We start from the raw sequence: 27,972 nt of genomic DNA on the forward strand, positions 1-27,972 counted from the left end.
TGATCCTTACCCGTGCTCAGGCTACCAGCAGTTGAGTCCATATTGGGCCAATGCCATCGCCCCAAAACAGAGAGACCAGCTCAAGATCCAACAGATCTCAGGCCAGCTCAGCCCCATCTCTTCCCTGCTTTGTTTCTTTCCACTGGGTTCTATTGGTGGAAATACCACCTGCGGGCCTCCTGCCTCAATGTTTGGGAGCTGGTTGCTCAGCTGGGACATAGCCATTAAATCCAAACTCCCTGGTGTAAAAGGGATCAGGGTTGCTATGCTAATCATTATGTTCTGGATTTATTTATTTTTTTGAATTTACAGTACAGTACATGTAACAGTGCTATCAGTGTGGCATTTCAGATAAAGCACAGCTTCCCAATGTGCATGAAATCATTCTGGCACCTTTGTGCTGATTTCTACCAAACACATGCAGAATTCTACCAAACACATGCAGAAATCAAAGATTTCCCCCCTTCCATCTCCAAAAGAGGACCTAAGGGGGCAGGGAAATGCTCCTAAGCATAATCCAATACAGTGGTACCTCAGGTTACATACGCTTCAGGTTACATGCGCTTCAAGTTACAGACTCCACTAACCCAGAAATAGTGCTTCAGGTTAAGAACTTTGCTTTAGGATGAGAACAGAAATCGTGCTCCGGCGGCATGGCGGCAGCAGGAGGCCCCATTAGCTTCAGGTTAAGAACAGTTTCAGGTTAAGAACGGACCTCCAGAACGAATTAAGTACTTAACCCAAGGTACCACTGTTGTTTGAAATTCAACCGCAGCAGCAGCAACATTTTCTATAGAGTTCTCTCTCTTCAGTCCTCTCAGGCACTAATAAAAACTCCTTGAGCATCTGTGCAATACACACACACACACACACACACACACATACATACCCCTCTGATACATATTTTTCGAGATTGGTTTGCAACTTTACTATAATTTTATTGTGTTTTTGAGGATAGAGATGTGGTGCTGTGGTCTAAACCACTGAGCCTCTTGGGCTTGTCGATCAGAAGGTTGGCGGTTCGAATCCCCATGACAGGGTAAGCTCCCGTTGCTTGGTCCCTGCTCCTGCCAACCTAGCAGTTCGAAAGCATGCCAAAAAGTGCAAGTAGATAAATAGGCAGGAAGGTAAATGGTGTTTCTGTGCGCTGCTTTGGTTTTGCCAGAAGCGGTTTAGTCATGCTGACTGCATGACCCAGAAAAGCTGTCTGCGGACAAACGCTGGCTCCCTCGGCCTGTAAAGCGAGATGAGCACCGCAACCCCAGAGTTGTCTGCAACCGGACTTAACTGTCAGGGGTCCTTTAACTTTTTTTATGCTGAAATATGAGGTACCAGAGCTCAGTCCTGGAGTTAATTTGAATACTGTATTTTTACAAGATACAAGAGAGTAGGGTATCGTTAATAAACATGGTGTTTTTATGAATTTATAACGGCTGCCTCTGATTCAGGAAATCTAGATTATTTGTTTGTATATGCAGGGTAGGCTTCATCTAATGAGTCCTGTCAGCAGAAGTCTTGCTCAAGGACTTCCACTTGCACAATGGGGCTTCTCTCCCCACCCCTCCCCTTGCACTTCTCCAATTGTCTTGGGTGTGGTTGGGAGAACCCTGGAAACAGTGTATGGGGGAAACGGGGGGGGGGGGATATTGTTCTTGGGTATATTTTTAGGTAACAGCAATATTTTTGATCAAACATAATTGTCCTTGAATTTATTTATTATTTCAAAATTGTCATGTAACACAATATAGGACTAAGCTGAAGTTAGGTCTTCTAAGGTATCATTCAACAGCATCTTACACAAAACACATTTTAAAAGAATGTCAATGGCAAGCTAGGACAAGTCCTTACTATTGCCGTGAAATAGTAATTACTATGAATTAATGAAATGTGGAATGTACCCTTTCATGAAATATTGGAGTACTACGCTACCCATAAAAAATAAAAAGTAATCTTTCAGAGCGTAAAGATTATATAGATAAAATGCAGCAAATATTTGTTGCAATTAATGGTTCTGCAACACTTATGACTAGGAAGTAATTGCCCTTGATATTTCATGACAAAATTCTATTCCTGTTATAATTCTTGCTTGTTAAATAAGTAGTGCTACAAATAGCTACATGATCCCACTTTTGGGATAATTGTTTACATAATAAATTACTCTTAGAAGAAATAGTCCTTAAGGTGTATGGATACATTAACATTTCATTCACTATTTTGGTATAGTGGATGATTTTAGTTTTTTTCATTAACACATATTGGTTGCATGTAACAGAGGTGTTATGTGGGAGCTGGCAGCCTGTGTGAGAGATGTATGGGATACTGGGCTCAAATGGATTAAGCAAGGTGCTTTTTCTTGGAATGGGTCACTGGAGTTGTGTGGTTTATATCCCATGGATTGCTATGCTGAGAAGATCTGGGCATTGTATGGGCACTGGACATGTAATAAATGTATGGAATTCACTACAAAATGTTGTGATGGTCATTGTCGTAGATGGTTTTGAAAGCAATGGAATTTCAGGGTACAGAGATAGCAAGCCTTTGAGTGCTTGATGCCTGCAGTAAATCAAATGGATAAGCTTCCTGCTTCTGAACTTTCCACAGTTGGCTGGCTGCTGTCAAAAAACAAAATCTTGGACTAGTTGGGCCATGATTTGATTCAGCAGGCTTCCTCTTAAATCCGTAAAGATAGTTTTGAAGGCATAAGGCTTGTTAAAATATCAGACCGAGTACACATAAGAGTGTTAATATATATAAGTGGGCCCACAGATCCGATTTTTCTATGTGTGCTTTTGAGCATGTTTGTCCACATCTTAAGTGCTTTTCACTTGAACGCCACCTCAGTCTTTCCCATTCACGCTAGTGGGCTGAGTGGTGGGATATATTTGTATTATGTATTGTTGTCTTCTCCCCTCAGTCAGTACATCCCTACCCACTCTGAGTTCCAGAAACTTGAGGTTCATTGTGGACATGTGTGCAGGTATTTGTTTACCTATGCATGTGGCCATTTTAAATTATTTTTGAAATGTTTTTTGATAAAACACTTGAACAAAACAGTGCTTTGATATGTGTGTGTGTGTGTGTGTGTGTGTGTGTGTGTAATATAATATATAATAGGTATGTGTGTATTATGAGTGTACCCAGTGGAGCCTCACCAACAGGAGTAGGGTGTGTGTGGTAATAGATGGCACCCAGCAAAATGCCACCAACATGTTAGAAAACAAGCAGCTGCATAATGTACATCCACCATTGAGTAACATGCAATTTTATGTTGGATTTTAAAAATCTGTGTATCAGGTATGTGTAGGCAACCACTTTGATAAAGACAACATTATGCATGAAATCTGCTTTAAACTGTACACTGCCTCACAAGCCAAAGGGGAGTCAAGCAGGATTTGCAATGGCCAGATAATAAGCTTAAGTGTTTGCGATTCTTTGCTATTCCCCAGGACTTTCAGAATAATTTGCTTAATAGTTTATACAAGCTGTACAATTAGGTGTTGTGCAGATTTTGGGGTGCATGGTATATTATTATTTGTTTTTAAAATGGCACTTAATGTATGTATTTTGGGGCACATCTGATTTCATATTGGAGTTTCTTGGTTTTCGGGTGAAATCAATTCTTGGAATTGATTAGCTTATGACCTTCTCTCTCATGCAACTAGGGCTTTATCACATTGTATACTAAAACAATGAGAACAGTATTGCAAGAGAAAGTTTAAAATATGTCATATGTATATTGCTTATACTCTCTGTGTGGCAAAGTTGTTGCCTGCACGCTATGGTTCCTAATATATTGTTTACTTTTCACATTTAGCAATACTTCATCTCACACCTTGCAATAGTATCATTGTCATGCTGCATGTTTCAACTGGTTGACAAGCAAATGCAATCACATAGTGTAAAATCTTATGTAGTGTGTGTGTGTGTGTGTGTGTGTGCGCGCGCGCAAATTGTAATAAGGCACAAGAAATCAAGTGATTATCTGATAGAAAGATATATTGACTGTTCATTGTGGAAAACCTGTTGATATTGGCACATCAGATGTCAAAGAAATAAACAACTACCTGACGTTTAGAAGACATCTGAAGGCAGCCCTGTTTAGGGAAGTTTTTAATGTATTTTTAATCTCTTGTTGGAAGCCGCCCAGAGTGGAATGAAGCACCCTTACCTTCCTCCAAACATACATGTTTCAAGTGACACACAAACACCTAAAAGTACAAAAAAAAGCAATCCCTTTTGAATTTCACTGATTTCACTAAAAGAGTTACTTGACAGTATAGGGGAGGCTCATCTGTGGACCTTCAGAAGTTGCTAGACTACAGCTCCCATCATCCCTGGCCCATTGGTTATGCTGCCTGGGGCTGCTTAGAGTTGGACTCTAACAGCATCCAGAGGGCCATAGGTTAGTCCAGTGTTTCTCAAACTTAGATATCCAGCTGTTGTTGGACTACAACTCCTATCAACCCTAGCTAGCAGGACCAGTGGTGAGTTGTAGTCCAATGGGAGTTGTAGTCCAGTGACAGTTGGAGACCAAAATTTGGGAAACACTGGGTTAGCCACTTTTGTGGGGAGATCATTTCCATTGTTGTATTTCAGAGCAATTAAATTCTGCATTTGTGAGAGAAGATGATGATGATGATAATCTGATTTCTATGTGAGTACCAATAAATGTGATCATTCTCTTAGACTGCAGCACAGGAGCTTTCTTAGAGATCACAGTACCGAGGTGAGGATGCTACTTACCGCTCCTTTTTCTCATGATCCTATTAGAATGGACTTCAGAAGGGATTTCTCAAGTTGGTGAAATTTCAGAGGCACAATCAAACTGCCAGATCCAGCAACTTTCAGCTTGCTGTAGTTCACTGCCATGTTTTTCTGTTCTTGTGGCTTAGAGGGTTTTTTTAAAAAAGGAAGGAGTTTGGTGATTTTAACTCATCCTGGGGAGACAGTTTCTCACCCCCACCCACCAGAAGAAGCCATGCCCAAATCTTTCTTGTGATGTATGAGTGGTCCACTAAAATAATAGTGGGATAACACTGCTAAGCCTTCTAAAACATCTGTCTATAAAGTCGCCATGGTGCCCAGATGTTGAGTTCTACTCAGTACCTAAATGATGAGTATTCTGGTTCATCTCATCCTTCTCATAAACTCAGACTATATAGTGCACTAGGATGATGGTGCATATGGGGTGTGTTTTTCACAGTGAATGTATGTCACTGAAGGGAAAAGATTCAGATTTAGAAACCTTTCCAATGTAGAAAAAACAATGGCATTGCCAAGCCGCTTGCCACCTGACAAGTCTGTTCCTGTGAAGTCAGCTGTTTAGTTCCTCCTCAAAAGGCCCGACTGAAACTACAGGAGCACACATACACTTTGCATAAATCATTCAACATCTCTCCCAGGCAAGCCCACGTGTGCTCAGTTTTAGAAAAGCACAATTTAAACCTCCAAATCATTTCCTTGTTTTCATTTAAGGAAAATACAGTATAGCTGAAGATATTTAGCAGAAGGAGTTTAAATAATTATTTATAAATTAAGAGAAAACCATGTATGTAAATAGTTATTTTGTATTCGAAGTATGAAGTTTATATACCTCACTGAAAGTAAATATATATTGGCACTGCAGCATCCTCACTGCTTGAAATATGGGAAAAGGAAGAGGGTTTTATAGTAGGCATAGGCAAACTCGGCCCTCCAGATGTTTTGGGACTACAGCTTCCATCATCCCTGACCACTGGTCATGTTAGCTAGGGATGATGGGAGTTGTAGACCCAAAACATCTGGAGGGCAAATTTTGCATATGTCTGTTTTAAAGGGTTGTATCCAAAGCAGCATGAACAGAGTTCGAGGCATATAATGGGAATTCCTTAACTTCCCTCTTCCTGACCTGTACCCCACCTCCCTAAAAATTGTTTTGAAAGGTTCCCTAATCTGCTGGTGCAGATTCTGAGGGAGCATGAGCGGCTGCAGGAGACAAGAGAGGAGGTTGTAGGCATGTTGCACAAGCAGAAGCTGGCTGTGTAATCCAAACAGCAGCACTGAATGCAACCTATAGAGTTGGAAGGGTACCAGAAGTCATCTAGTCCAACTCCCTGCTGCTACAGAAGATTCCTGCTACAACACCCCTGGTATGTGGCCACTAGCTCTCTCCTTTAAAACTGTGACTATCTTTGTCTGGCGCCAGTTCACGCATGCCAACATATTATGACAACTTCAACAGTACACGTGTCTTCACCTGGCAAGCCTATGCAAACCATGTCATGCCAATGGTTTTTCACCAGACCACTGCTTGTGTATTAAGTGGTCACCATCCCATGGTTTGAATATATGAACATACCTTGGACCTATCATACACAACATAGCCTTTCTAGAGTTTAAAAAGTCATTATTCATAACAGCATTCATTGCACTATCAGGGGGGGCATATGCTAATTTCAGATAAAAAACGTTGGTAATTTAATGCTTGGAAAATGCAGTATCTCAATGAGAGAGAAGAAAAGAGAAGTGGGTATACAGTACGTGTGTTCCACTAAATTAGGGTGGAAAGTTTTTCTTTTCCTGAAAGATGCAAATGAACCAAATTGTTTTGCTTTCTAAAGTATTTGGTCTATTTGGTCTATTTCCTTTTGCATCTATCTATTTCTACTTTTGTTTTTTTTGTTTTCATGCATCTGCCTGTACTACCTTGGAAAGGTTCAACTGCCTACTTAAGAGCCATGAAGCCATACCATGTGGAAACAGTTCAAACCAAAAAAAATGGATTGTGGAGATCCATTCTAGGCCTTACTGCCAAGTTACACATGAACAGAAATTAACAAATTATCAGATAGTATCCATCAAAATAGAACTCAAGTGCGAAACTGCTAACAAAAATAAAGAACATGTCCCTAAGAATGGTTTCTATATCTGACGGCTGGAGAGTGCGCAATGTAATTCCAATTTTTAAAAAAGGATATAGGGGACATGAGAAAAATTACAGGACAGTTAGTTCTGGATAAATTGTAGAACATGGTTAAGCATAGTGAGGAATTCTTTGTCACCCTAATTTGATCATTCTGTCAGTGTAAGGAGTTCTGCTTGTCAGATGGAATGATCCTGCTCTTCTCCCTTCACATGCTGTTCTGGTTTAATATCATAAAAACAAGTTAATGCAGCGGACTTTAAAAGTCCAACTGAAAAAAGGTGGGTTTTCACCTGACATCTAAAAGAATCTAAGGTCGTGGTGAGACACGGTTCAGTGCGGAGGTGACAAAGTCCCTTACCAAAGGCTTCTGAGCAAACTTTTCACCCTTTCTCATAATACTAGAACCTGGGATCCTCCAATGAAGCTGAAGGGTCGAAGAATCGACCCAGGCAAAATTAAGTACTTCGTCAAAGCACATAATTTAGCTATATAAAGTTTGCTTTCCTTGGTAAAGCATTGGTATCAGAAGATCAGGACTCTTCTTCTTCTTCTTCTTCTTCTTCTTCTTCTTCTTCTTCTTCTTCTTCCCCACCCATCTGGCTGGGTTTTCCCAGCCACTCTGGGGAGCTTCCAATACGCATAAAAACATAATAAAACATCAAACTTTAAAAACTTCTTGATACAGGTGTCTTCTAAAAGTTGTGTAGTTTATGTCCTTGACATCTGATGGGAGGGTGTTCCATAGGGAGGGCGCCACTGCTGAGAAGGCCCTCTGTCTGGTTCCCTGTAACTTCACTTCTCACAGTGAGGGAGCCACCAGAAGGCCTTCAAAACTGGATCTCTGTGTCTGGGCTGAACAATGGGGCGAAGACACTCCTTCAGGTATACTGGGCTGAGGCTGTTTAGGGCTTTAAAGGTCAGCACCAACACTTTGAATTGTGCTTGAAAATGTACTGGGGGCCAGTGTAGATCCTTTCGGACCGATGTTATATGGTTCCTGTGGCTTCTCCCAGTCACCAGTCTAGCTGCCGCATTCTGGATTAGTTGTAGTTTCTGAGTTACCCTCAAAGGTAGCCCCACGTAGAGTGCATTGCAGTAGTACAAGCAGGAGATAATCAGAGCATGTACCACTCTGGCGAGAAAGTGCGCAGGCAGGTAGGATCTCAGTTGGCATACCAGATGGAGTCGATAAACAGCTGCCCTGGACACGGAATTGACCTGCGCCTCCATGGACAGCTGTGAGTCCAAAATGGCTCCCAGGCTGTGCACCTGGTCCTTCAGGGGCACAGTTACCTGCTGTCTCTAGATGTCAAGTAAGACTGTAAGATGCAGCAGAAGTTTGAATACCAGTGCAATGAGTTCTGATGCCAAGCAAAAGAATTATTTGTAACTGAGTAAACAAATTATTTAATTTCAGACAATGGTGAGTGTTATAGGTGCTGCTTGAATGAGAATTAATATGTTTGTGTGCAGTCAGCTGGGGAATCTGACTGCTAGAAACTGCAGTGATGGAAAGCAGCAGGTCTTTCCAGTACTTTGTGTGTGGCCTTCTGTCACATTTCCCCCAAATGTACGCACATTGCATGAGAGCAAGAAGTAGAGAGCTCTCAGGACTGCTTCACGTGCATTAACTGTAATCTGATGGGTGGGGGAACTACTTTGAAAGGCGTGTTTAACCTAACCATGTTTTCAGTCATTTCAGTTACTACACTGGATGCATTTTAGATGCATTTTAAATAAAAGCACACATTCTACTCATGTAAAGACACCAGACTGGCCCCACAAATAATCCAGAGATGTATTTTAAATAAAAGGACACATTCTACTCATGTAAAAACATGCTGATTCCTGGACCGTCTGTGGGCCTGACTGAGAAGGCGATTGGGCCGCATCCGGCCCCTGGGCCTTAGGTTGCCTACCCCTGGACCATTAGCATGATCAGAACTAGAAATCTGAAGTCAGGAGCTGGAGTATGGAAAGACCTATGTGAATCATTATGTTAAAAAACATGCACTGCACTGTTTGATCAGCCTGGGGCAAATTTTTGCCTGAAGTGACCATGCATCATATATAGCAGCTCATGTTTACACAAGGACGAATTACAACATTTGATCTAAGATTTGAAAAATTAAGTTGTCTACCTCAGAGCATTCAATGTACAGTATCACTCCATTATTAATTTTCATAATTATTTTTGTCTGTTGAAGCAAAAAGAAAAAAAAGTGTTGGATTTTTAAAAATGTTTGTTGAGGTCCCCAGGCTGATGCATAACAATTTGATTTTTTAAATAAAAAAATGACATCTGATTCATAAGTGCTTGTGTGCCTGTAGGATTTCTTAATGTTAAACCCTTCTTTCTTGTCTCACATTTATCTCTTCTGACATTGAACTTGCAAAAACAACTGTTTGTCTTTCAAATCAAGCTGAGTTGAACCTAGTTTATTTATAACTATTCAGATTTTACAAACTCGATCTGAATTCCTGATAAGGTGATAGGTGATAGGACTTCATAGGTGCTTAACACTTTACTTCTGAAGTGCTGGTGATCAGCGGGACATCAACACACAGTGCCAGAGTCGTGTGTGATGCTTGAGTCAGGCATTCGGAGCTCTGCGTCACCTGACATTACTGTGACACAGGGGCAAAACTAGGCTTTATTTCACTTGGGTCAAAGTTCCAGTTTGGCAACGCCCCATGCGCACTTGTGTGTATAGAGAGAGAGAGGGAGGGAGGGAGGCTGGGAGCCTCAATGTCACCCCTCTGGAGGTATCACTTGGGGCAAAAAAACTGGTTAGCCCCCCCTCCCCGGCTCTGCTCTGACTTCAAGTGATTGATAGTATGTTTGTGCTTCTAGGGCAAATAGGATATTTACCAGGGAGAAGAATTTAAATTAGGAAAAGGGACTTCCGGGGGCGGCGCGAACGGCAATGGCGGTCCTCTTCTGAACGGGAGAGGAGGCTCCGCAGACAACGGGTCGTCCGCTACGGCGAAGCGGAGACCCTTTTCGGAAAACCCCAGGCAGCAAGAGCCTGGGGTCTTGAGGCTCGGTGGGCGCCTTGAGCGACCCTCCAAGCGCTAAAGGAACCCCGTAAGGGGCTCCGGAGCGTGGAGGGGGGTTGCGGCGCTGAGAGCTGCTTCACAGTCTGTGGAGCGAAGCCGCGCTGCTGCTGCCGGTGAGCGCTGATCCCTTTTCCTGTCAAATTACGGATCCGGACGAAAAGCAACTTATTCGTGAGTAAAAGACTGAATCACTTGAAATTAGTGACTTTAAAGGAAAAATCTAAATTGGCTTGAACTTGGCTGAAAGCGGAGAGACGTGGAAACAGGAAGTCCGTCTTCCGCAGCCATTGAACTTGAAAAAAGCAATCAGCTGGAGGAGTGGAGGCTGAAAGAAAGAGATTCTAAACTCTACAGATCTAAGCATCTATTGAACTTGCAATTTAAAGTAAAGACTTTAAGCTAAAGATTTGGGATTATTACTTGCACTTGACTTTCCTCCTTTTATTGGATTACAAATTAGAAGGTGAAACCCAGAGTCAGGAGCTGCCTGAGCATTAAGAGATTGAGCTGTCAGTACTGCAGATTTGGATACTGTATATTGGAACTTGCAACAATCTGAGGGTATTGAGACCTTTTAAATTTGAAACATTCTTTTTGGAGATAAATAAGCACTGTCTGTAACAAAGTGACCATTTATAAACTCTGCTAAAAATTTGTATCTGAAGGTTCTTGGACATTAAATTAGACTCTGAAAGACATTTTAAGCTCCCTCTAGAGGATTGGATTAAAACAGTGACTTTACATGTACATTTAATTTCGATTCCCTTGTTGTTTGCTTGCTCTGGGCCTTTCCATTCCCATGGGAATAACTCAGTGTGACCTTGACTGACAGATAACGTTGGAATGAGTGGCACAAGAAAAAGAGGGAGAGTTAGACAAACAACTTTAACAACTCTAACCTCAGTTTCGCAGACACGTAGATCATCTGTACCTACTTTGCCCTCAGAAGTAGAAGTTGAAGAAGTTGCCTTGTCACAGGCAAAAGAGGGAGAGGGTGAAGCAGAGCAGTTACAATTGGAAGATATGGCCTCAGGAGTATCTGTTTCTGTTCTAGACAAAATTTTTGAAAAATTGGAAGCTTTGGACAAGAAAGTAGATGTGCAATCAGCAAAGATTGACAAAAATACAGAATGTCTAAATAAATTAACCATACAAGTGGTACAGAATACACAAGCTATTGGACAGTTAACGGAGGCCTCAGCAGAAAATCGGAAATTGGCTGAGGACACCAGACAAAAATTGGAAAATTTAGAGCAAGAGGTAAGACCACTCACTAAACAAGTTGGGGAACATCAGATTTATCTTTCTATGATAGAACTGCGAAATCGTGAGAATAATCTGAGGATTAGATCAGTACAAGAGGCAGAAGAAGGAAATCTAACTGAGTTTTTGACCAAAGAATTCTCCAAGTTCTGGAATTTGGAAGAAAAGGACTTTAAAATTGTGTCAGCTTTCAGACTTGGAAGATTCATAAAGAAGGAGAGGCCCAGAGACTGTTTGATAACATTGAGATCAAAGGAGGAAAGGGATAAGATTTTGGGCCTACACTTCGGAAAGTCACTGGAGGTTTTGGATAGAAGAATTGAAATTTATAAAGATATCCCAAGACAACTGCTGGATCTTAGAGCCGCCTATTCTGAACTTGCTAAACTATTAAGGAGCAACGCAATTCCATTCAGGTGGGAATTTCCCCAAGGAATATCTTTTACCTTTAGAGGGAGAAAGGCCAAAGTTAGAACATTGGAAGAGAGAGACAAATTTTTGGCTACATACGGAGAGGATCTTCAAAAAGGAATTGAACTACCTTCTGGGCCTGGGGCAACGCCAGCATCAACACCAGCACCTGGGGAACCTGAAGATTTAGAGAAGATACCACCCCTGGAGAAATAACCAGATTGATCCAGGATGTCTCTGCAACTGCTGAGTTGGAATATTAATGGTTGTAACATTCCGGAAAAAAGGAAGAAAATATTTCACATATTAAAAAAAGAACAATTGGACATTATCTGTTTACAAGAAACACATGTGACGAGGCTCCACAGAAAAGTGTTAATAAATAAAAGATTGGGCCAGGAATTTGTATCGTCGGACAAAGTTAAGAAGAGAGGCGTGGTGATATATGCAAAAGAGAGCCTGTCACCTAAATTCCTATTTAAAGATGAACATGGAAGAATTTTGGCTATTGAGATACAATATCAAGGAGAGAAACTGTTGATATTAGGAATCTATGCACCTAATGAAGGGAAATCGGAATTTTACAAGAAGCTGCAGGAGACAATGCTGGACTATCTGGATTACAACAACATCATAATGATGGGAGATATGAATGGGGTCGTATCAACTAACATGGACAAGTCACAAAGTCAAAATGTTACAAAAGACGGCAGACTACCTAAAACCTTTTTTGAAATGACTGACAATATGGATTTGATTGACATTTGGAGGACAAAGAACCCACTAGGAAGAGAGGGAACATTCTTTTCTGAAGCCCAACTGACCTGGACAAGAATCGACCAAATATGGATTTCTAGAGGCCTGGCACCTAAGGTCAGAAAGGTGGAAATCTGCCCAAAGACCTGTTCCGACCATAATGCAGTAAAGATGGATATGACACTATTACCAACTGGATCCTTTAGATGGAAGATGAATGACAATTTGTTCAGAGATCAGGAAATTACCAAGAAGGCCCAAAAAGTTTTGAAGGACTATTTTGAGATAAATATGAATAATATGGTGGAAAAAAGAATAATCTGGGACGCAAGTAAAGCTGTAATGAGGGGATTCTTGATACAACAGAATGCAGTAAAGAAAAGAACACAAAATGAGAAAAAAGATAAGATCTTGGATAAAATAAAAGAATTAGAGAAGAAATTAAGAGTGAATCCGAAGTCACAGCCAACTCTGAGAGAAATTAAACTTTATCAAACACAATATTCTAAATTGATAAATCAGGAAATTGAATGGAAGGTTAAATTAATGAAACAAAAAACGTTTGAGTCGGCGAATAAATGTGGAAAACTGCTAGCTTGGCAGTTGAAGAGAAGACAAAGATTAAATACTGTTACAAACTTAGAGGTTGATGGAAAAAACATTCAGAATCCAGTGGACATCAGAAAGTGTTTCCAGAGATATTTCAAAAAATTATACACCCAAGGGCCGCAAGACGATGTTGAGATTAAACAATTTTTGGCAAAAAACGGACTATCTAAATTGTCACAAGAAAATAGGACAATCCTGAATTCTAAAATAACACGACAGGAGATTGAACAAGCCATTCAGAACATGCAACTCGGCAAATCTCCAGGACCAGATGGGCTGACCTCCAAGTACTATAAGACATTAAAAGACTATTTGATACAACCCTTGATGGAGGTCAGCAATGAAATTATGGAGGGGAAGAGGGCACCGGAGTCGTGGAAGGAAGCGTTCATCACATTAATACCAAAGTCGGAAACTGAAAAGACACAACTTAAGAACTACCGTCCCATCTCTCTTTTAAATGTGGATTACAAAATATTTGCAGACATTTTGGCAAATAGATTTAAAAAAGTTTTAAATGAAGTAATTCACAAGGACCAGGCTGGCTTTCTCCCAGGTAGACATCTGTTTGCTAATACAAGGAACATTATTGACATCTTGGAACTTTTGCAAACAGATATAAATACAAAAGCAGTTTTAATTTTTATAGACGCGGAGAAGGCCTTTGACAATATCTCCTGGAAATTTATGATGGGAAATTTAAAAGAGATGGGAGTGGGACGGGGTTTTGAGAATGGGATTGAGGCGATATATTCAGAACAGAAAGCTAAATTGATAGTTAATAATGTGGTTACAGAAGAGTTCAAAATTGAAAAAGGGACACGACAAGGTTGCCCTATTTCCCCTTTGTTATTTATTTCGGTTCTGGAAGTGCTATTGAACATGATTAGAGGGGATCGGTTGGTGGAAGGAATTCAGGTCGGTCAGAAACAATATAAATTAAAAGCTTTCGCAGATGACTTGGTCTTGACCTTGCAGAAGCCAGAGCCCAGTACGAAAAGAGTATTACAACTGATTAATGACTTTGGTCGGGTGGCTGGATTTAAACTAAATAAACAGAAAACTAAGGTTTTGGGGAAAAATTTGACTGACACAGAGTCAGAACGGTTTCAGAATGAGACGGAACTCAATGTGGTTAAAAAAGTAAAATACCTAGGGGTAAACATAACAGTAAAAAATCTAAGTCTATTTAAGGATAATTATGAAAAATGCTGGACAGAAATTAAGAGAGACTTAGATAGTTGGTCAAAATTGAAACTTTCTTTGTTAGGTGAATTGCTGCTATCAAGATGAACGTATTGCCAAGGATGTTGTTTTTATTTCAAACACTTCAGGTTTTGGACAAAACGGAGTGCTTTCAGAAGTGGCAGAGAGACATTTCTAAGTTTGTCTGGCAGGGCAAAAAGCCCAGAATTAAGTTTAAGATATTAACCGATGCAAAACAAAGAGGGGGCTTTGCCCTGCCAGACTTAAAGTTGTATTATGAAGCCGCAGCGTTCTGCTGGCTAAAAGACTGGCTACTTCTTGAAGACACTGATGTGTTGGATTTGGAAGGGTTTAACAACGCTTTTGGTTGGCATGCATATTTATGGTATGACAAGGTTAAAGCAAATAAGGCCTTTAAGAACCATATTGTCAGAAAATCACTGTTTAATGTCTGGACAAAATATAAAGACTTGCTGGAAAATAAAACACCAAGGTGGCTTTCACCTCTGGAAGCTAAGGCCCGAAAAAGACCCAATATGGAGGCTAAATGGCCAAAATATTGGGAAATACTAGAAAAGGATGGAGACAATTGGAAATTGCAGAGTTTGGAGAAAATGAAAGACAAAGTGCGAGATTGGTTACATTACGCTCAGATTAAAGAAGTTTTTAAAAATGATAAGAAACTAGGGTTCCAGGTGGAGAAAACGAAACTAGAAACAGAATTGTTAGAACCAAAGATTAAGGTATTTTCAAGGATGTATAACTTGCTGTTGAAATGGAATACACAAGATGAAACGGTTAAATCGGCTATGATAAGGTGGGCACAGGACATTGGGCATAATATCATGTTTGAGGACTGGGAGAGGTTGTGGAGTAATGGATTGAAATTTACTGCATGTAACGCTCTGAAAGAAAATGTAATGAAAATGATTTATAGATGGTATATGACCCCAGTCAAACTTGCCAAAATTTACCACCTGTCTGATAATAAGTGTTGGAAATGTAAAGAGTGCGAGGGAACGTTCTTCCACCTCTGGTGGACTTGCCCTAAAGTGAAGGCGTTCTGGGAAATGATTTATAATGAATTGAAAAAGGTATTTAAATATACCTTCACTAAGAAACCAGAGGCTTTCCTTTTGGGTATTGTCGGCCAAGGGGTGGCAAAGAAGGACCAGACATTTTTTATGTATGTAACAACAGCAGCAAGGATACTTCTCGCAAAACACTGGAAAACTCAAGATCTACCCACACTGGAAGAATGGCAGATGCAACTGATAGACTACATGGAACTGGCTGAAATGACCGGCAGAATTCGTGACCTGGGAGAAGAGAGGATTGAGGAGGATTGGAAGAAATTTAAGAACTATTTACAAAAGCATTGTAATTTGAGTGAATGCTAAATAAGATGCTAGACTAAAACAACTGAGCACCACTAAATTTAGAAGTTTTTAAGAAAATAAGTAAGACTGTGAAAATTTAGCTCCTTCTGAGAATTATAAGATTATGAAATATAGAAGGGATATAAGAATTTAAATAAGATGATAAATTGCTGACAAAATGTTATAACGATGAAAGTGGGAGCGGGAGGTGTGAGGAAGTCCAAAGAAAATGTGAAACTATGTTAAGATAAATGTTATATTGTTTATTATGTTTACTCTTATTGTAAAACCCAATAAATTGCTTTAAAAAAAAAAAAAAATTAGGAAAAGGGGAAAGCCTCCCTTCCCCAGTGCCACAACCCAGATCCAGTTTAGCCACCTGTTGCTACTTTTCATCTTTAAGAAGAAACATAGGAAATCTGATCACTCTCTCTCTCTTTCTTTCTCTCTCTCTCTCTCTCCCCCCGGTCATATTTATTGGCTTCTTTTAAACATACATTCATAACATTTCAAATTTCCCTGTCATTAAACATGTGATTCTAAAACATAATAAGGAAAACAAAGGTATATTCTTAATCATTTGATTCATTTATATTCCATTTACATGTCTGATCCCACTATCTAAAACTTTAAGGCAGGTTATCACTTTACAATATATTTTGCATTTTTCTTTCCCCCTTGAAAATTGGTGTGGGGTGTGAAACCTATATTTTAACTTGTAATGTTGAATTGAGCAGGTGTACCAGATTTCATTTTGATATCCCAAAAAGATGCTACAAAAATGTTGTTCGTTCTATCTATTTTGCATTCCCCAAAGTCTTAATTTTTGTCACTCAGTAATGTAACTAATAAACCGCATGGCTTCTCATCAGATTTTAGATGCCTTATTCTAGAAATATGTTGTCACACTTAATTCTTGGGTTGTGTAATGTATTGGCCCACTGGGCTTGCCATAGGTGAATCTTCCTGAGTCACTTCTCAGGCACTTTGTTTTTTGTTTCAGTTTTGCATTACAAGCATCAGCATGCCTAAAGGGGTTCCCTTCATATACCATGTTGCGTAAAAGTTTACCTTTTTAAAAGACATGTTCGCTGTGTGGCCATGTCGTCATGATATTGTTCAACGTGTGTGTGTGCTTGCTGCATCTCAAGACTCATCAGATTCCACTGGGTAAAGAACCAGATGGGTTTCTGATATTTCTTACAATGCTATTTCATTGTCTTTTACACCCTGACTCTCTTTATAAACCTTTATTACTTGAGATCATAGTTACTTTTGTACATCACCCAGCGTAATGTCTAATGGACCCAAGCTTGTAACCCTGAGGCAGTGAAGAAAAGCAAATCAAACCATAGCTACCAATAATCTCACACATTATTTCCTTTTATGTTACATCTTTATTACTACTTAAGCTGTCTATGTTTTAATTGTTTTTCTTTCATGTTTTTTTCTGAAAGCTTTCTAAACCTTTTTTTTTAACATCACTGTAGAGTAAGGCTTAAAAGTTGTAAAAAAAAAAACCCCAAAGATTTAGAAAGCTCCTTGCTCCATAGAGAATTTTTTTCACTAAGTAGAATTATGTTTACAATTCAGGTTTTACACAAGTAAAACTTGTGCATTACATTACTTGGCAGGACGTTATGCTGAAAAACTTTGGCAGTAGTCCACTGCTGGCCTTTTCCATGCCTTTATTGAGAACAAACCTGATTATCCACTGACATTTCTTGGAACATCAATCTTCTTTTGCTTTCCAGCTGTAATCCTTGTAAGTATTGTTCCCTAAATGTATCAGTTTACCAGATGCTGACAGAAATTAAGGAAGAACATTAATTTCATGAATTGCTTGTACATGCCTGGGAGAATCTGTCTGGCACTGCTGTTGCAAGTTGAAAGCTAGAAAGTTGGGTAGATCCAGACGGATCAAACAAAGCACTTCCTGTGTTCTCTCTCCCTTATTGTTATGTTGCTGAAGTTGGTTACTCATTCTCAGTTCCTTATTTGCTTGAAGATTCACTACACAAAGGAAAGTCAATATGTTCCTGAACTCTACAGTTAAGGGTTTCTTTTTGCCTGAACCTCCATATTAGCATGACCGGAGGACTCTCCCCTTCAAGGCCAACAATTTTATTCATTCAAAAGTATCATGGTTGTGCAACACTCATAAACATGTGATGACATCTAAAGACAATAAATAATAAAGACCTGACCATCACAAAATATGCTTTGGGCCACCACATACAGCCACACATCTGGAAGAGTGTTTTGTAGGAGATTCCCTTTTCGTATGAGATTCCCTACCCAGCCGAGAGCCTCCTCCAGGTGCAAGTCACCATCAAGTGCATCTATGCACACCAAACATAGCCAAAAGATGTAGAAAAACATAAAGGTGCCTACCCCCAAGATATGTTTTGGGCTACAATAAGTTGTACACTCCACATATGGGAGAATGTCAGCCACAAGATGTTGGATGCTACCTGGCCCAGTGCATCTTCTGGGCACAAGGCACCATCACATGTACACCAACAAAAGCAAAAATAACTAGGGTGAGAAATGAGAAAATGCTTAAATTGTGCAGATTAGAATGGATGAAACAGTGCCATCTTGCTTCCATCAAACTGGAATCAGCTAGACTTGCTATAACCAACTATTGCAAACATTTATAAGAGTGCATTTGGGTGATATTTAATAGCAAAATCAATTGAATCCACTAGTCATTTCCACTTTTGGCTGCTCATCCTTTGTGTAGTCTTGAGATGTAATTTATGAATCTTTCTACCTAGTCAGATGCACATGCTCTCTCTGCATTGGGAGTTTTGCAGTCTGACTTTTGTAGGGAAAGATGTGGCAGTTTGTCATTGAGCATAACAAAAAGTGTTGCCAAACAAATGTGGCATTGGATGAATGCTAAGAAAAATTAGCTCATGAGACTTACTTTGTGAAAAATACATCAGAATATTTATAAAACTTTCATATTTGAATATCTTGAGACAGTGTACGAAATATGACATATATAAACTGCAACAAATATTTTCATTTTTTATATGGTTTTTATTGTAGTATAATTGTTGTAAACCACTTTTATATTATTTATGAAACTGCAATAACCAAACATTTTAATAAATAAAATAAAAGGAAAATACTATAAAATGTTATCTAATTGCTCAAACTGCGGATTGGATGCTGACTTAAGCCATTTTTAATGATTCAAAACCTATGGGATGTGTAAAGTGGGTTATAATGGTCACATATTAATATAATTGTATCCTTATGACTGTGCCTTTTTTCCTTTGGTTATACTTCTATAAAATTAATAAATAATTTGATGGTAACTTCCTTTCTTGAGATCAAAGAAAGGTTTGAAGAGCAACTATTGTAAAAAAAAGTTATTTGTGTCATTTTAACCTTAATATATGGACGCGGGTGGCGCTGTGGGTAAAACCTCAGTGCCTAGGACTTGCCGATCGCATGGTCGGCGGTTTGAATCCCTGCGGTGGGGTGAGCTCCCGTCGTTCGGTCCCAGCTCCTGCCCACCTAGCAGTTCGAAAGCACCCTTAAGTGCAAGTAGATAAATAGGTACCACTTTATAGCGGGAAGGTAAACGGCGTTCCGTGTGCTGCTCTGGTGCCGGTCACCGGAGCAGCTTCGTCACGCTGGCCACATGACCCGGAAGTGTCTGCGGACAGCGCTGGCTCCTGGCCTCTAGAGTGAGATGAGCGCACAACCCTAGAGTCTGTCAAGACTGGCCCGTATGGGCAGGGGTACCTTTACCTTTACTAACCTTAATATATACCTTCAGCAGGTATTTGTTAAAAGCGCTATGTGTGTACTAACATAACTTGTCCTGGCAATGTAATTTACATGACTACTCGAAAGATCATTTCAAATGATTCCTTCTGACTCTCTGGGATGAATGGGGTGGGGTTTTTTAACTATACTAAACATTTATTTTGTAATATGCTATAACTTTTTGGAAGATGTACAATTGTTATTGTTGCATATTGCTTCCATTCACAGATACTCATTAATTCACAAGTTTCTGATCCTTTTGCATTACTGTTTTCTTTTGGGTAAGGCTGGTTTCATGCCAAAGCTGACTTTCACTATGGTTATAGCATTAGAGTTGAGAATGTGTTGGTTGGTATCAAACCACTCATTTGACTTTCTTACAAAACCACTGTATACTATATTTTTCCATGTATAAGACGATGTTTTTTGCTTTAAAAATACAGGCAAAAATTGGGTGTCGTCTTATACATGGATAGTGAATGCAGAAGGGACAATTAATGGCAGCAGCAAGCAGGAGATTGGCACGGCTGATTGGTGGCTGTGGCAAGGCGGGCAGGTGATTGGCGGCTGTGACAAATGGGTGGGTGGGCTGTTGGTGGCTGTGAGCAGGCAGACAATTGGCTGCTGTGGCAAGGTGTGCGATCATCAGTGGCTGTGGCAGGCGATCAGCAGTGGCAGGCAGGCAGGTGAACTATTGGCAGACGTGACCTCCCCCACCCCAAACAAAAGCTAAACAACCTAATTTATTAATTTCGGGTTAAAAAAATAGGGGGCGTCTTATACATGAGGGTGTCTTATACACAAAAAAATATGGTAATTTGTCTTGTCAGATAATCTTTGTTCCAGGAAACAAATTCATGGGGAGAGCAAGCTGTATTCCCGAAATCCTGATTTGTCTGCCGTCAGTTTACATCAGAAGCTTGCTCAGCAACTGTGACTTTTTAACAGCATCTATCTATTTTCTCTCATGAATACTTACATTGTTTTCAGAACATTCCCCCGCACCTCCACTTACCTCTTTAATATTATATCAACATTGAAAGTTGTCTGGCCAAATGCAATTTGTGAAAATAATTGGAAGGCCCTATAAATTATAGACTGTGACAAGATGTTAAATAATGCTAATGAACTTAATATTGTACATGGTTGAAGTAGATCAAATGGTGAAAAGCTCTACTCACATTCTACTAGAAGGTACCTTTGCAAGAATAGTCTTGAAGTGAAAAGATCTTTAGATAAATCAGTCAACAGAATCATATCTGGCTAAATACATACAAATTATTCCAGGACCAGACAACAAAAAACCTCTGATTAGTTATACTGAAAATCCAATGACAGTATTGAAATATTATGTAAGGAATTAGTCTTATTACAAGGGGAGGTGATAGTATATCCCCCCCTTTTTAAATGGAATCCTTATCTTCCTGATAAGAATTAGATGTGTGCACCTTCACTAGACTAGTACAGTGAGAGAGGCACTAATCCTCTGAGGAAATTTTTAAATATTTACTTAATATTTAAAATATCAAAATATTCATTAAATGATTCAGGAATGGCAAATAAATTGTGTCACTGAAGACATAAGAATGAGGGCTGCCATACATTAAAAAAGCAGCTCAACAATTTGGGGGGTCTTCCTAAAAAAGCTCAACAATTGAAATACGGCAACCCTACAAGAAGCCCTCATTACAATTGCGCAACCACGTTTTTTGCAGCACTCAGTACTCTCAGATTAATTGCTTTTGTCCCCTCAGAGACAAAAATACGAGCGTGTAAGAAATTGTGATAACCCTGCAGCAGCATCTCTAACCAATTGAACAAAACATGCTGTTTATGTTTGTTTTCATTGCCAGAAAAGGCCCTTTATCACCTTTTTGGTGATTATAAGCATCAACTTTGCTTTGGAAACAGATGGCTGTGCCACCCAGTGGTCAAACTTTGTCTACACATGATTGAAGGAAAATACAATATTTTTCAATGTTATCTGCCCCCAAATGTGCTTTTGGCTCTGGCAGATTTTGGTACCTTGTCTCAAACAGCTGGATAATCTAGTATCTTGAAGGATCTTCAGAAATAAAGAAACGTAGGAAATTTGAGGCCGTTAGATGATACAAACAAGTAATTAAAAATGCTGTTGCTGAAATTGCCTTCCATAAAAGTTCCAAGGCAATGTATAAAATATAATAAAAGTGGCTAAAACAAAGTTAAAAAAACAATTACAAAAATAATGGAAAATGAGATTAAAAGCAATACAAAATGCACACCTACAGATCCAGCCTCCAAGAAATGCCTCGCCTACTGTTGCCACCGCAGTGGCATTGTAGCACATTCCTTGGAGGCCGAATTTGCCTCTTTCTAAGCAGTGCCCCCCCATGATACCACCTCAGGGGTGTGGCTTCTTGGCAAATAGCAGCCGCTGCTGGTCTCCTACCCCTCTTGTTCCTGATGTTCATCTTTACTCACTCCTTGTTGTGCGGGACAGGGACATTTTGTGGTTCTTCTCAGTTGCTAAAATGGCTTGGTCTGGCAAGAGGGCTCTAGAATCTTAGAATCATAGAGTTGGTAAGGTACCTTCAAGGGTCATCTAGTCCAACCCCTGCAATGCAGGGCATATCTAAATCTAGATTATTATTTTCTGGGCAGCCACCTTCACCTGAAATTCATTCATAAAGTTTTCATATCAAACAATGATAGCCCCTTCAGTTTTAAAGAGCCTGCTGCAGTCTGGCCATCTCTTTAAAATTGGTAGAATATTGCACTGGAGAGTGCAGAAGCGGCTACAGTGCTGAGTACTGCTTTAATGAATAGATGTTTATAATATGTGTGTAATCCCATTATCATTTTCCCAGCTACAAAAATGTTGCAATTTGAGTTCTGTGTTACTATAATTTTAAAAGAAGAACTAAACTATGAGGATCGTGCACAACAAATACAAAACAAACGTACTTTCATTGAATAGAAACAAATGATGCAGAATAGTCATTTTTATTAGTGACATTCAAAATATTCAGCTGAATCCTAAATCAAGATGTGAAGTGAGACCATCTTGGATAAATTCAGGGCTTTTGTGAGCTGAAGCAGGAACAGACAATGTGCTCAAGGCATTAAGGCATTAAAAAATACTGTAAGCAGTGGGCTCCTCCACACAACTTCACCATGCGTTTGAGGCTTTTTGAGTTCAATTTTACTAGGTAGTGTTCACATGATATAGTCCTCAACGAGAACCCATTTCACTTTTTAAAAAATAGTGAACCAGCTGGGAGTGCTGTGTCCTGGCAGCCTTTAAGTAGGCAGTTGTAAGACTGCCCCTGAAAAACCCTACCTGAATGAAAAAAATTGACTAGTTGCTAATATTCCTATCTGGGGTAAGGTGAGTGAAGAAACAGCTGGTGTAGAGTCTGCATCATGGCACTAGCAGGAGCACCAGATTGACTCTGCTGGTGTAGCCACACAGCCCTGAGCTCACTGCCATGTGGCCCTGTCCCTTCATTTCCCAGGTAATTGCAACAATGCTGCTATTGGTAGTGTAGTTCTATGGCACCACCCTGTGGCTACTCGTGCTCAAGTGGGTAACTCCAGGATATCTTTGATTACTCCAGTTATTATGAATCCCAATACTCTATTACTATCTTCCTGTTATTTGGGGAAGACCTTGTCATTAATATGTTCAACCCTGTAATTGATGTGGCTTTATGTTCCGGTTTTGTTTTATTTTTCCACTGTATTATATTATTATTATTATTATTATTATTATTAATTAATTATTTAAGCACCCTGAAAATTTTATTTGAAGCACTGGAATATAATAAAATAGGTAAGGTATAACCCAATAAAGAATTGCTGTTCCGAATCTTATTTGTGAAAAAGCATAGTAATATGACCAAAACAATACTAGACACGAGGAAGAGTTCAGTCGGTAGAGAATGGGACTCTTAATCTCAGGGTAATGAGCCCCACATTGGATGAAAGATTCCTGCATTGCAGGAATCCAACTCTACTATTCGATGACAAATTTAGATTGAGTGAGTGTAGTTGCAAGTAGCTCTTTAATATACCTCCAATAATATGAAATGTGCTTCTCTAATGAGATTGAATTCTATTGCTCTAATCTCAGGTCAACATAAGATACTCCAGCTCACTTTTACCTTTACAAAATGTGCACATGCAAATTTAGGAAGAGTTTTGTTTGATTCAAAAATATACATACAGTACTGCATTTTGAGTATTGGTTTAGCTGGGACTTTTTTTCAGCTGGAACTCACCAGAGCTCAGTTCCGGCACCTCTCAGGTGGGCACCATTGCTATTATAAGAGAAGTGAGGCATTCATGGTGAGTTCCAGCACTTCTTTTTCTAGAAAAATAGCACCGAGTTTAGCATTTTTCAAAAGCTTTTTATATTGAAGTACAGTACTGATTCATATAATAACTTGCTTGCTATAATCAGTCCACTAGGTGGCAGGGTTTCATACAAAGTTGTAATATTTCCAACTTGCTCTTATTTGTTTCTATACATACTACTATCCTGAAATTTCATATCACAATGAAAAGGGTGTTTTCAGGCTTCATAGATGTGCAGCCAAATACTCTTCCTCATACATGCCTTTTTCATCCTTGTTTCAGAGGCTGTTCACAGCCCTGATTGGCTGCTGCTTCAGTGCCTCTGATATTGTGTTTTTTCTTGCTAGCAACATGGTGTCAACTAAGTGGGAGCCGTACAGTCAGCATCCTGACACCACTACTCCATGCAGCCAATCCAACTGACTACATGCTGGCATTAGAAAGCCAATTCTTAGTGAGGTCTAGAACCTTTGCCTTCATCCAGACAATATGTTGGGTAGGAAGGCAGTTTACAAATACTATTCATCTCCCAGACCCCAGGTACAGTTTCCTAGAGAGGTACAGTTTTTAGACGAGAGGGATGCCCACACCTTGACTTTGCTGTAGCTCTAAATCTATCTTCATATCTCCTTACTATACTGTGTTGTTAAATTCAAAACAATATGTATCAGTTTTGCCTTACATCTTTTGTTAGTCTTTCTAGTGTGCTCCTCTGCTGTCAGAAGTTGTTCTACATTTTTCTATGTTCTCAGTCAAGAAACCCATGTACCAAGTGTGAAGCCAAACACTTTTGTTACCCAGTATCTGATATTAACCTGGGTTGATGGGCAATTAATCAATTAGCTTCTCAATCAGTTAAATCTGCCTAAAAGTTTTTCTTAGTATTTAATTACAAAAATCCTCAAAACAGCTTACAGATAATCAACAAAAGTAAGATGGCTTAAAGCATAAAAGCAGTAACACCAGAACAGTATAATTAAAACAACAGATATAAATCGCAGATAAAATGGAGGGAGGTGTCAGCCAATTCTGCACAACTTGGAGTTGATTAAGGAAAGGCACCCAGACAGAGTTCTCCATGAGCCAGAGTCAGTTCCCAAGAATCCATGTACAGTGGTACCTCGGGTTACATACGCTTCAGGTTACATACACTTCAGGTTACAGACTCCGCTAACCCAGAAACAGTATCTTGGGTTAAGAACTTTGCTTCAGATGAGAACAGAAATCGTGCTCCGGTGGCATGGTGGCAGCAGGAGGCCCCATTAGCTAAAGTGGTGCTTCAGGTTAAGAACAGTTTCAGGTTAAGAATGGACCTCCAGAACAAATGAAGTACGTAACCAGAGGTACCACTGTACACAAACCTGCCAGGAGCTTCTAAACTGGTTGGAGGAACAGCTGCTTCACTTCTGAAGACAAGTAGGAAACCAGGCATTCCACCAGAGGGCACTCAAGTGTGAGCATCTCCAGGAATATTAAACCCATAGGTCAACCAAGAATGAGATGACTCCCTTTGCTGCCTCGAATCAAGGCAGCCTAAGCCAACTCCAAATAAAACTGGTGCCCATGGCTCTTCCTTGCCATGCCTGCTGTCCCTGGGAAACACGACAAAAGCCTTTATCTGGGGCTACAACATTTAGGCTGCAATTACATACCTTCGTGGAAGTACATGCTATTGAACTGAATGAGACTTACCTCTGAAAAGATGTGTAGGGTTGAACTTGTAATAGGATTGAACTGTTAGTCTGTTTTCATTTATATAAAGATAATGTCTGATTAAAAATGCCTTTTGTAATGCAGGTACGTATAAAAACTGAGCATGTAACAGACCTGTGTAAGAAGGAATGAGAGATGCTTATTTTAGCATGGTGTGTGTATGCTTTACAGTACATAATCTTTTTTTTATTATTATTCTTTAGAAACATTATTTTTTCTCACTTGCAAATTTAGGTACTCCTAAAACTAGTTTTGTTAATTGACTAAGATTCAGCGCTTTTTTCTGGGGGTAAGCAGGGGTATGCATACCCCTTAAACATTTTGTGAATCTAACTTTGGCCTCATTGAGCAGTATTTCAATATGAGTAGGAAAACAAGAGTACCCCTAAACATTTTTGTAGGGAAAAAAGCACAGCTAATATTTATTTAATTGTAGGATTCATTTTGAGCCTAGTATTCTAAATGTAAGAAGGTCTGGTGGAACTCCCCACAAGAGGAATTCCATAACATAGATGCCACCAGTAAGAAAACTTGCATTCATTGAAGGATGTAGTCTTGGCACAAAGGACGAATATTTTATTTATAACAAACAAACATTACATTAGGCATTAGAAAATGCCCACCAGAAAGCTTATGTCCTCAGCTGATTCAGGGCTTGGTCTTTAGAGCTTTCGTGTAAGACCTGGAATGGACTGATCCAGACCCTGGTGAACTGGATCATACATAAACCAGGGATATTGTGCCAGTAGCTACCAATCTGGCCTTTATAAATGATGGAACCCAGAGCAGAACTTCACTTGAAATTTGAGCAAACTGAGAAAATGCCTCATACAGAAAAAAGGTATTCTTTCCCAGACTTTAAGGTTACCCAGTTCAAAAGTGGCACTATTAATTGTGTGTAGAACCCAACTGGTAAGTACAAATCTTTTAACACTTCTAGGAAATTTGTTGGCTAGGGCATTTTGCCTGCTGCATTTGGATCTGTTAAGAGTTCTAAACATACTTCCAGGCAGCTCCAAGTGGCATTCAGAGATAGAGCTGGGTGTTGAAATTTAGGGCAATAGCACTCTCTCTATGTTGCCACCTAACAACAGATATTCAGTTTTATAGTTCATCTGAATAGGGAAGTCACCTTTAGTAGTCATAGCTAATATCCATCGACAGACCTATCTTCCACGAAACCCATTTTATATCACCTAAACAAATGACCATGGCATCTTGTGGCAGTTAATTCCATTAACTAAATTATATGTGAAGAATAGCCTTTTTCATCTGTCTTAATTTTTACTGCTAATAAATGGTTTTTGGACAGCATGTGCGCTGCGTGTTCTAATGGGAGGGATTGGGGAGGGGGTTATTGCTTTGTTCTTGTTCTTCTTTTTCTTATGTCTTTTGTGTTTTTTGCCTTGTATTGTGTGCTGTGAACCATCCTGAGATCTACGGATGAATGGTGGTATGCAAATGTTAATAATAATGTTGATCTCCTATTGCCAGACCAGCATGTGTTGATAGATGAGAGCTGTTCTTCTGTATTATGTTTCATAATCTTTGAAAACTTTCTACTGTGTTTTTATGACATTTTTATGACGTTTTTATGTACAAAATCAGAGATGCAGGTGCTCCTGAGGGAATAATTGCATGGTTATTCAAAGGAAGAAAGAGCAATTGGCACCACCCCTGAGCTGCTGTAGCACTTTATAGTTTTTGCTATGTCTCAAATAGCAAAAGCTATAAATATTCAAGGCCTAAACTAAATCTAGGCAAAAATGAAAAATGCCTTTCAAAACTGGCCATATTTCACCTTCAATAAAACAGCCGTAATTTAAGAATAAAGAGAAATGTGAGACCTTTCTTGATGCCTTCTTGGCCGGAAGTCAGGATGATAGACTCATAAACCAGATCTAATCATTATTAATTTAAAAGTTAGGTACAAAGCTGTTTTTATGTCGTTTTTGGATGCAGCCATGCAATATTTGTCACATGTTAAGACTTTAATCACAATTATCTTTAATGCAGCTTCCATTTAACATCCTACTACAATGTTTCTGGTCAGTTTAATTAAATGGCAAAAATATTATGTGTTTTTCAGAGATTTTGACATGCCAGATACACAATTTGCTGCTCAGGCCAATCAGCTGCCTCCACTACCCTCAAAAGAGACACAGTTTGCTTATGGTATTCCAATGGATTCAGTAACTACATCTACGTTGCCAGCATCATTTAAAAAGGTAAGGAGGAACTAAAAATATGAAGTGTGACATTGTTTTTACTTTTTTAAAAAAGTTAATTTTGAAAAATACCATACATAGAAATTTCTTAGGGAAGGTAAAAAATAAGTATAAAATTACTGGGGGAAATTTGATGACAAACAATGAAGCCAGATGTCTTTTTTTCCATTTGGGTCCATGAAATATGTACAAAGTACAAAGATAAATTATATAAGAGTATAATGACATCGAGCTACACGTGCATTTATCCATAGATGGGATCAATAGGAATTATAAAAACAAATAAATTCCTTGTGTTCCCAATTTTCTCCACAAGTAA

The 27,972-nt window shown here is 39.4% G+C and overlaps 1 protein-coding gene across 1 annotated transcript in view; it reads left to right on the plus strand.

Annotated features, from left to right (window-relative positions):
* CRYBG1 (crystallin beta-gamma domain containing 1) overlaps nt 1-27,972 on the plus strand; it is a 97,509-nt gene that overhangs the window by 8,624 nt on the left and 60,913 nt on the right. Inside the window, exon 2 of the mRNA XM_080999931.1 lies at nt 27,515-27,653. Coding sequence (XP_080856057.1) covers nt 27,515-27,653 — 139 coding nt within the window. The remainder of the gene's footprint in view (nt 1-27,514; nt 27,654-27,972) is intronic.

Source organism: Podarcis pityusensis (genome assembly GCF_964106645.2).
Source record: "Podarcis pityusensis genome assembly, chromosome: 3".
Taxonomy (NCBI): domain Eukaryota; kingdom Metazoa; phylum Chordata; class Lepidosauria; order Squamata; family Lacertidae; genus Podarcis; species Podarcis pityusensis.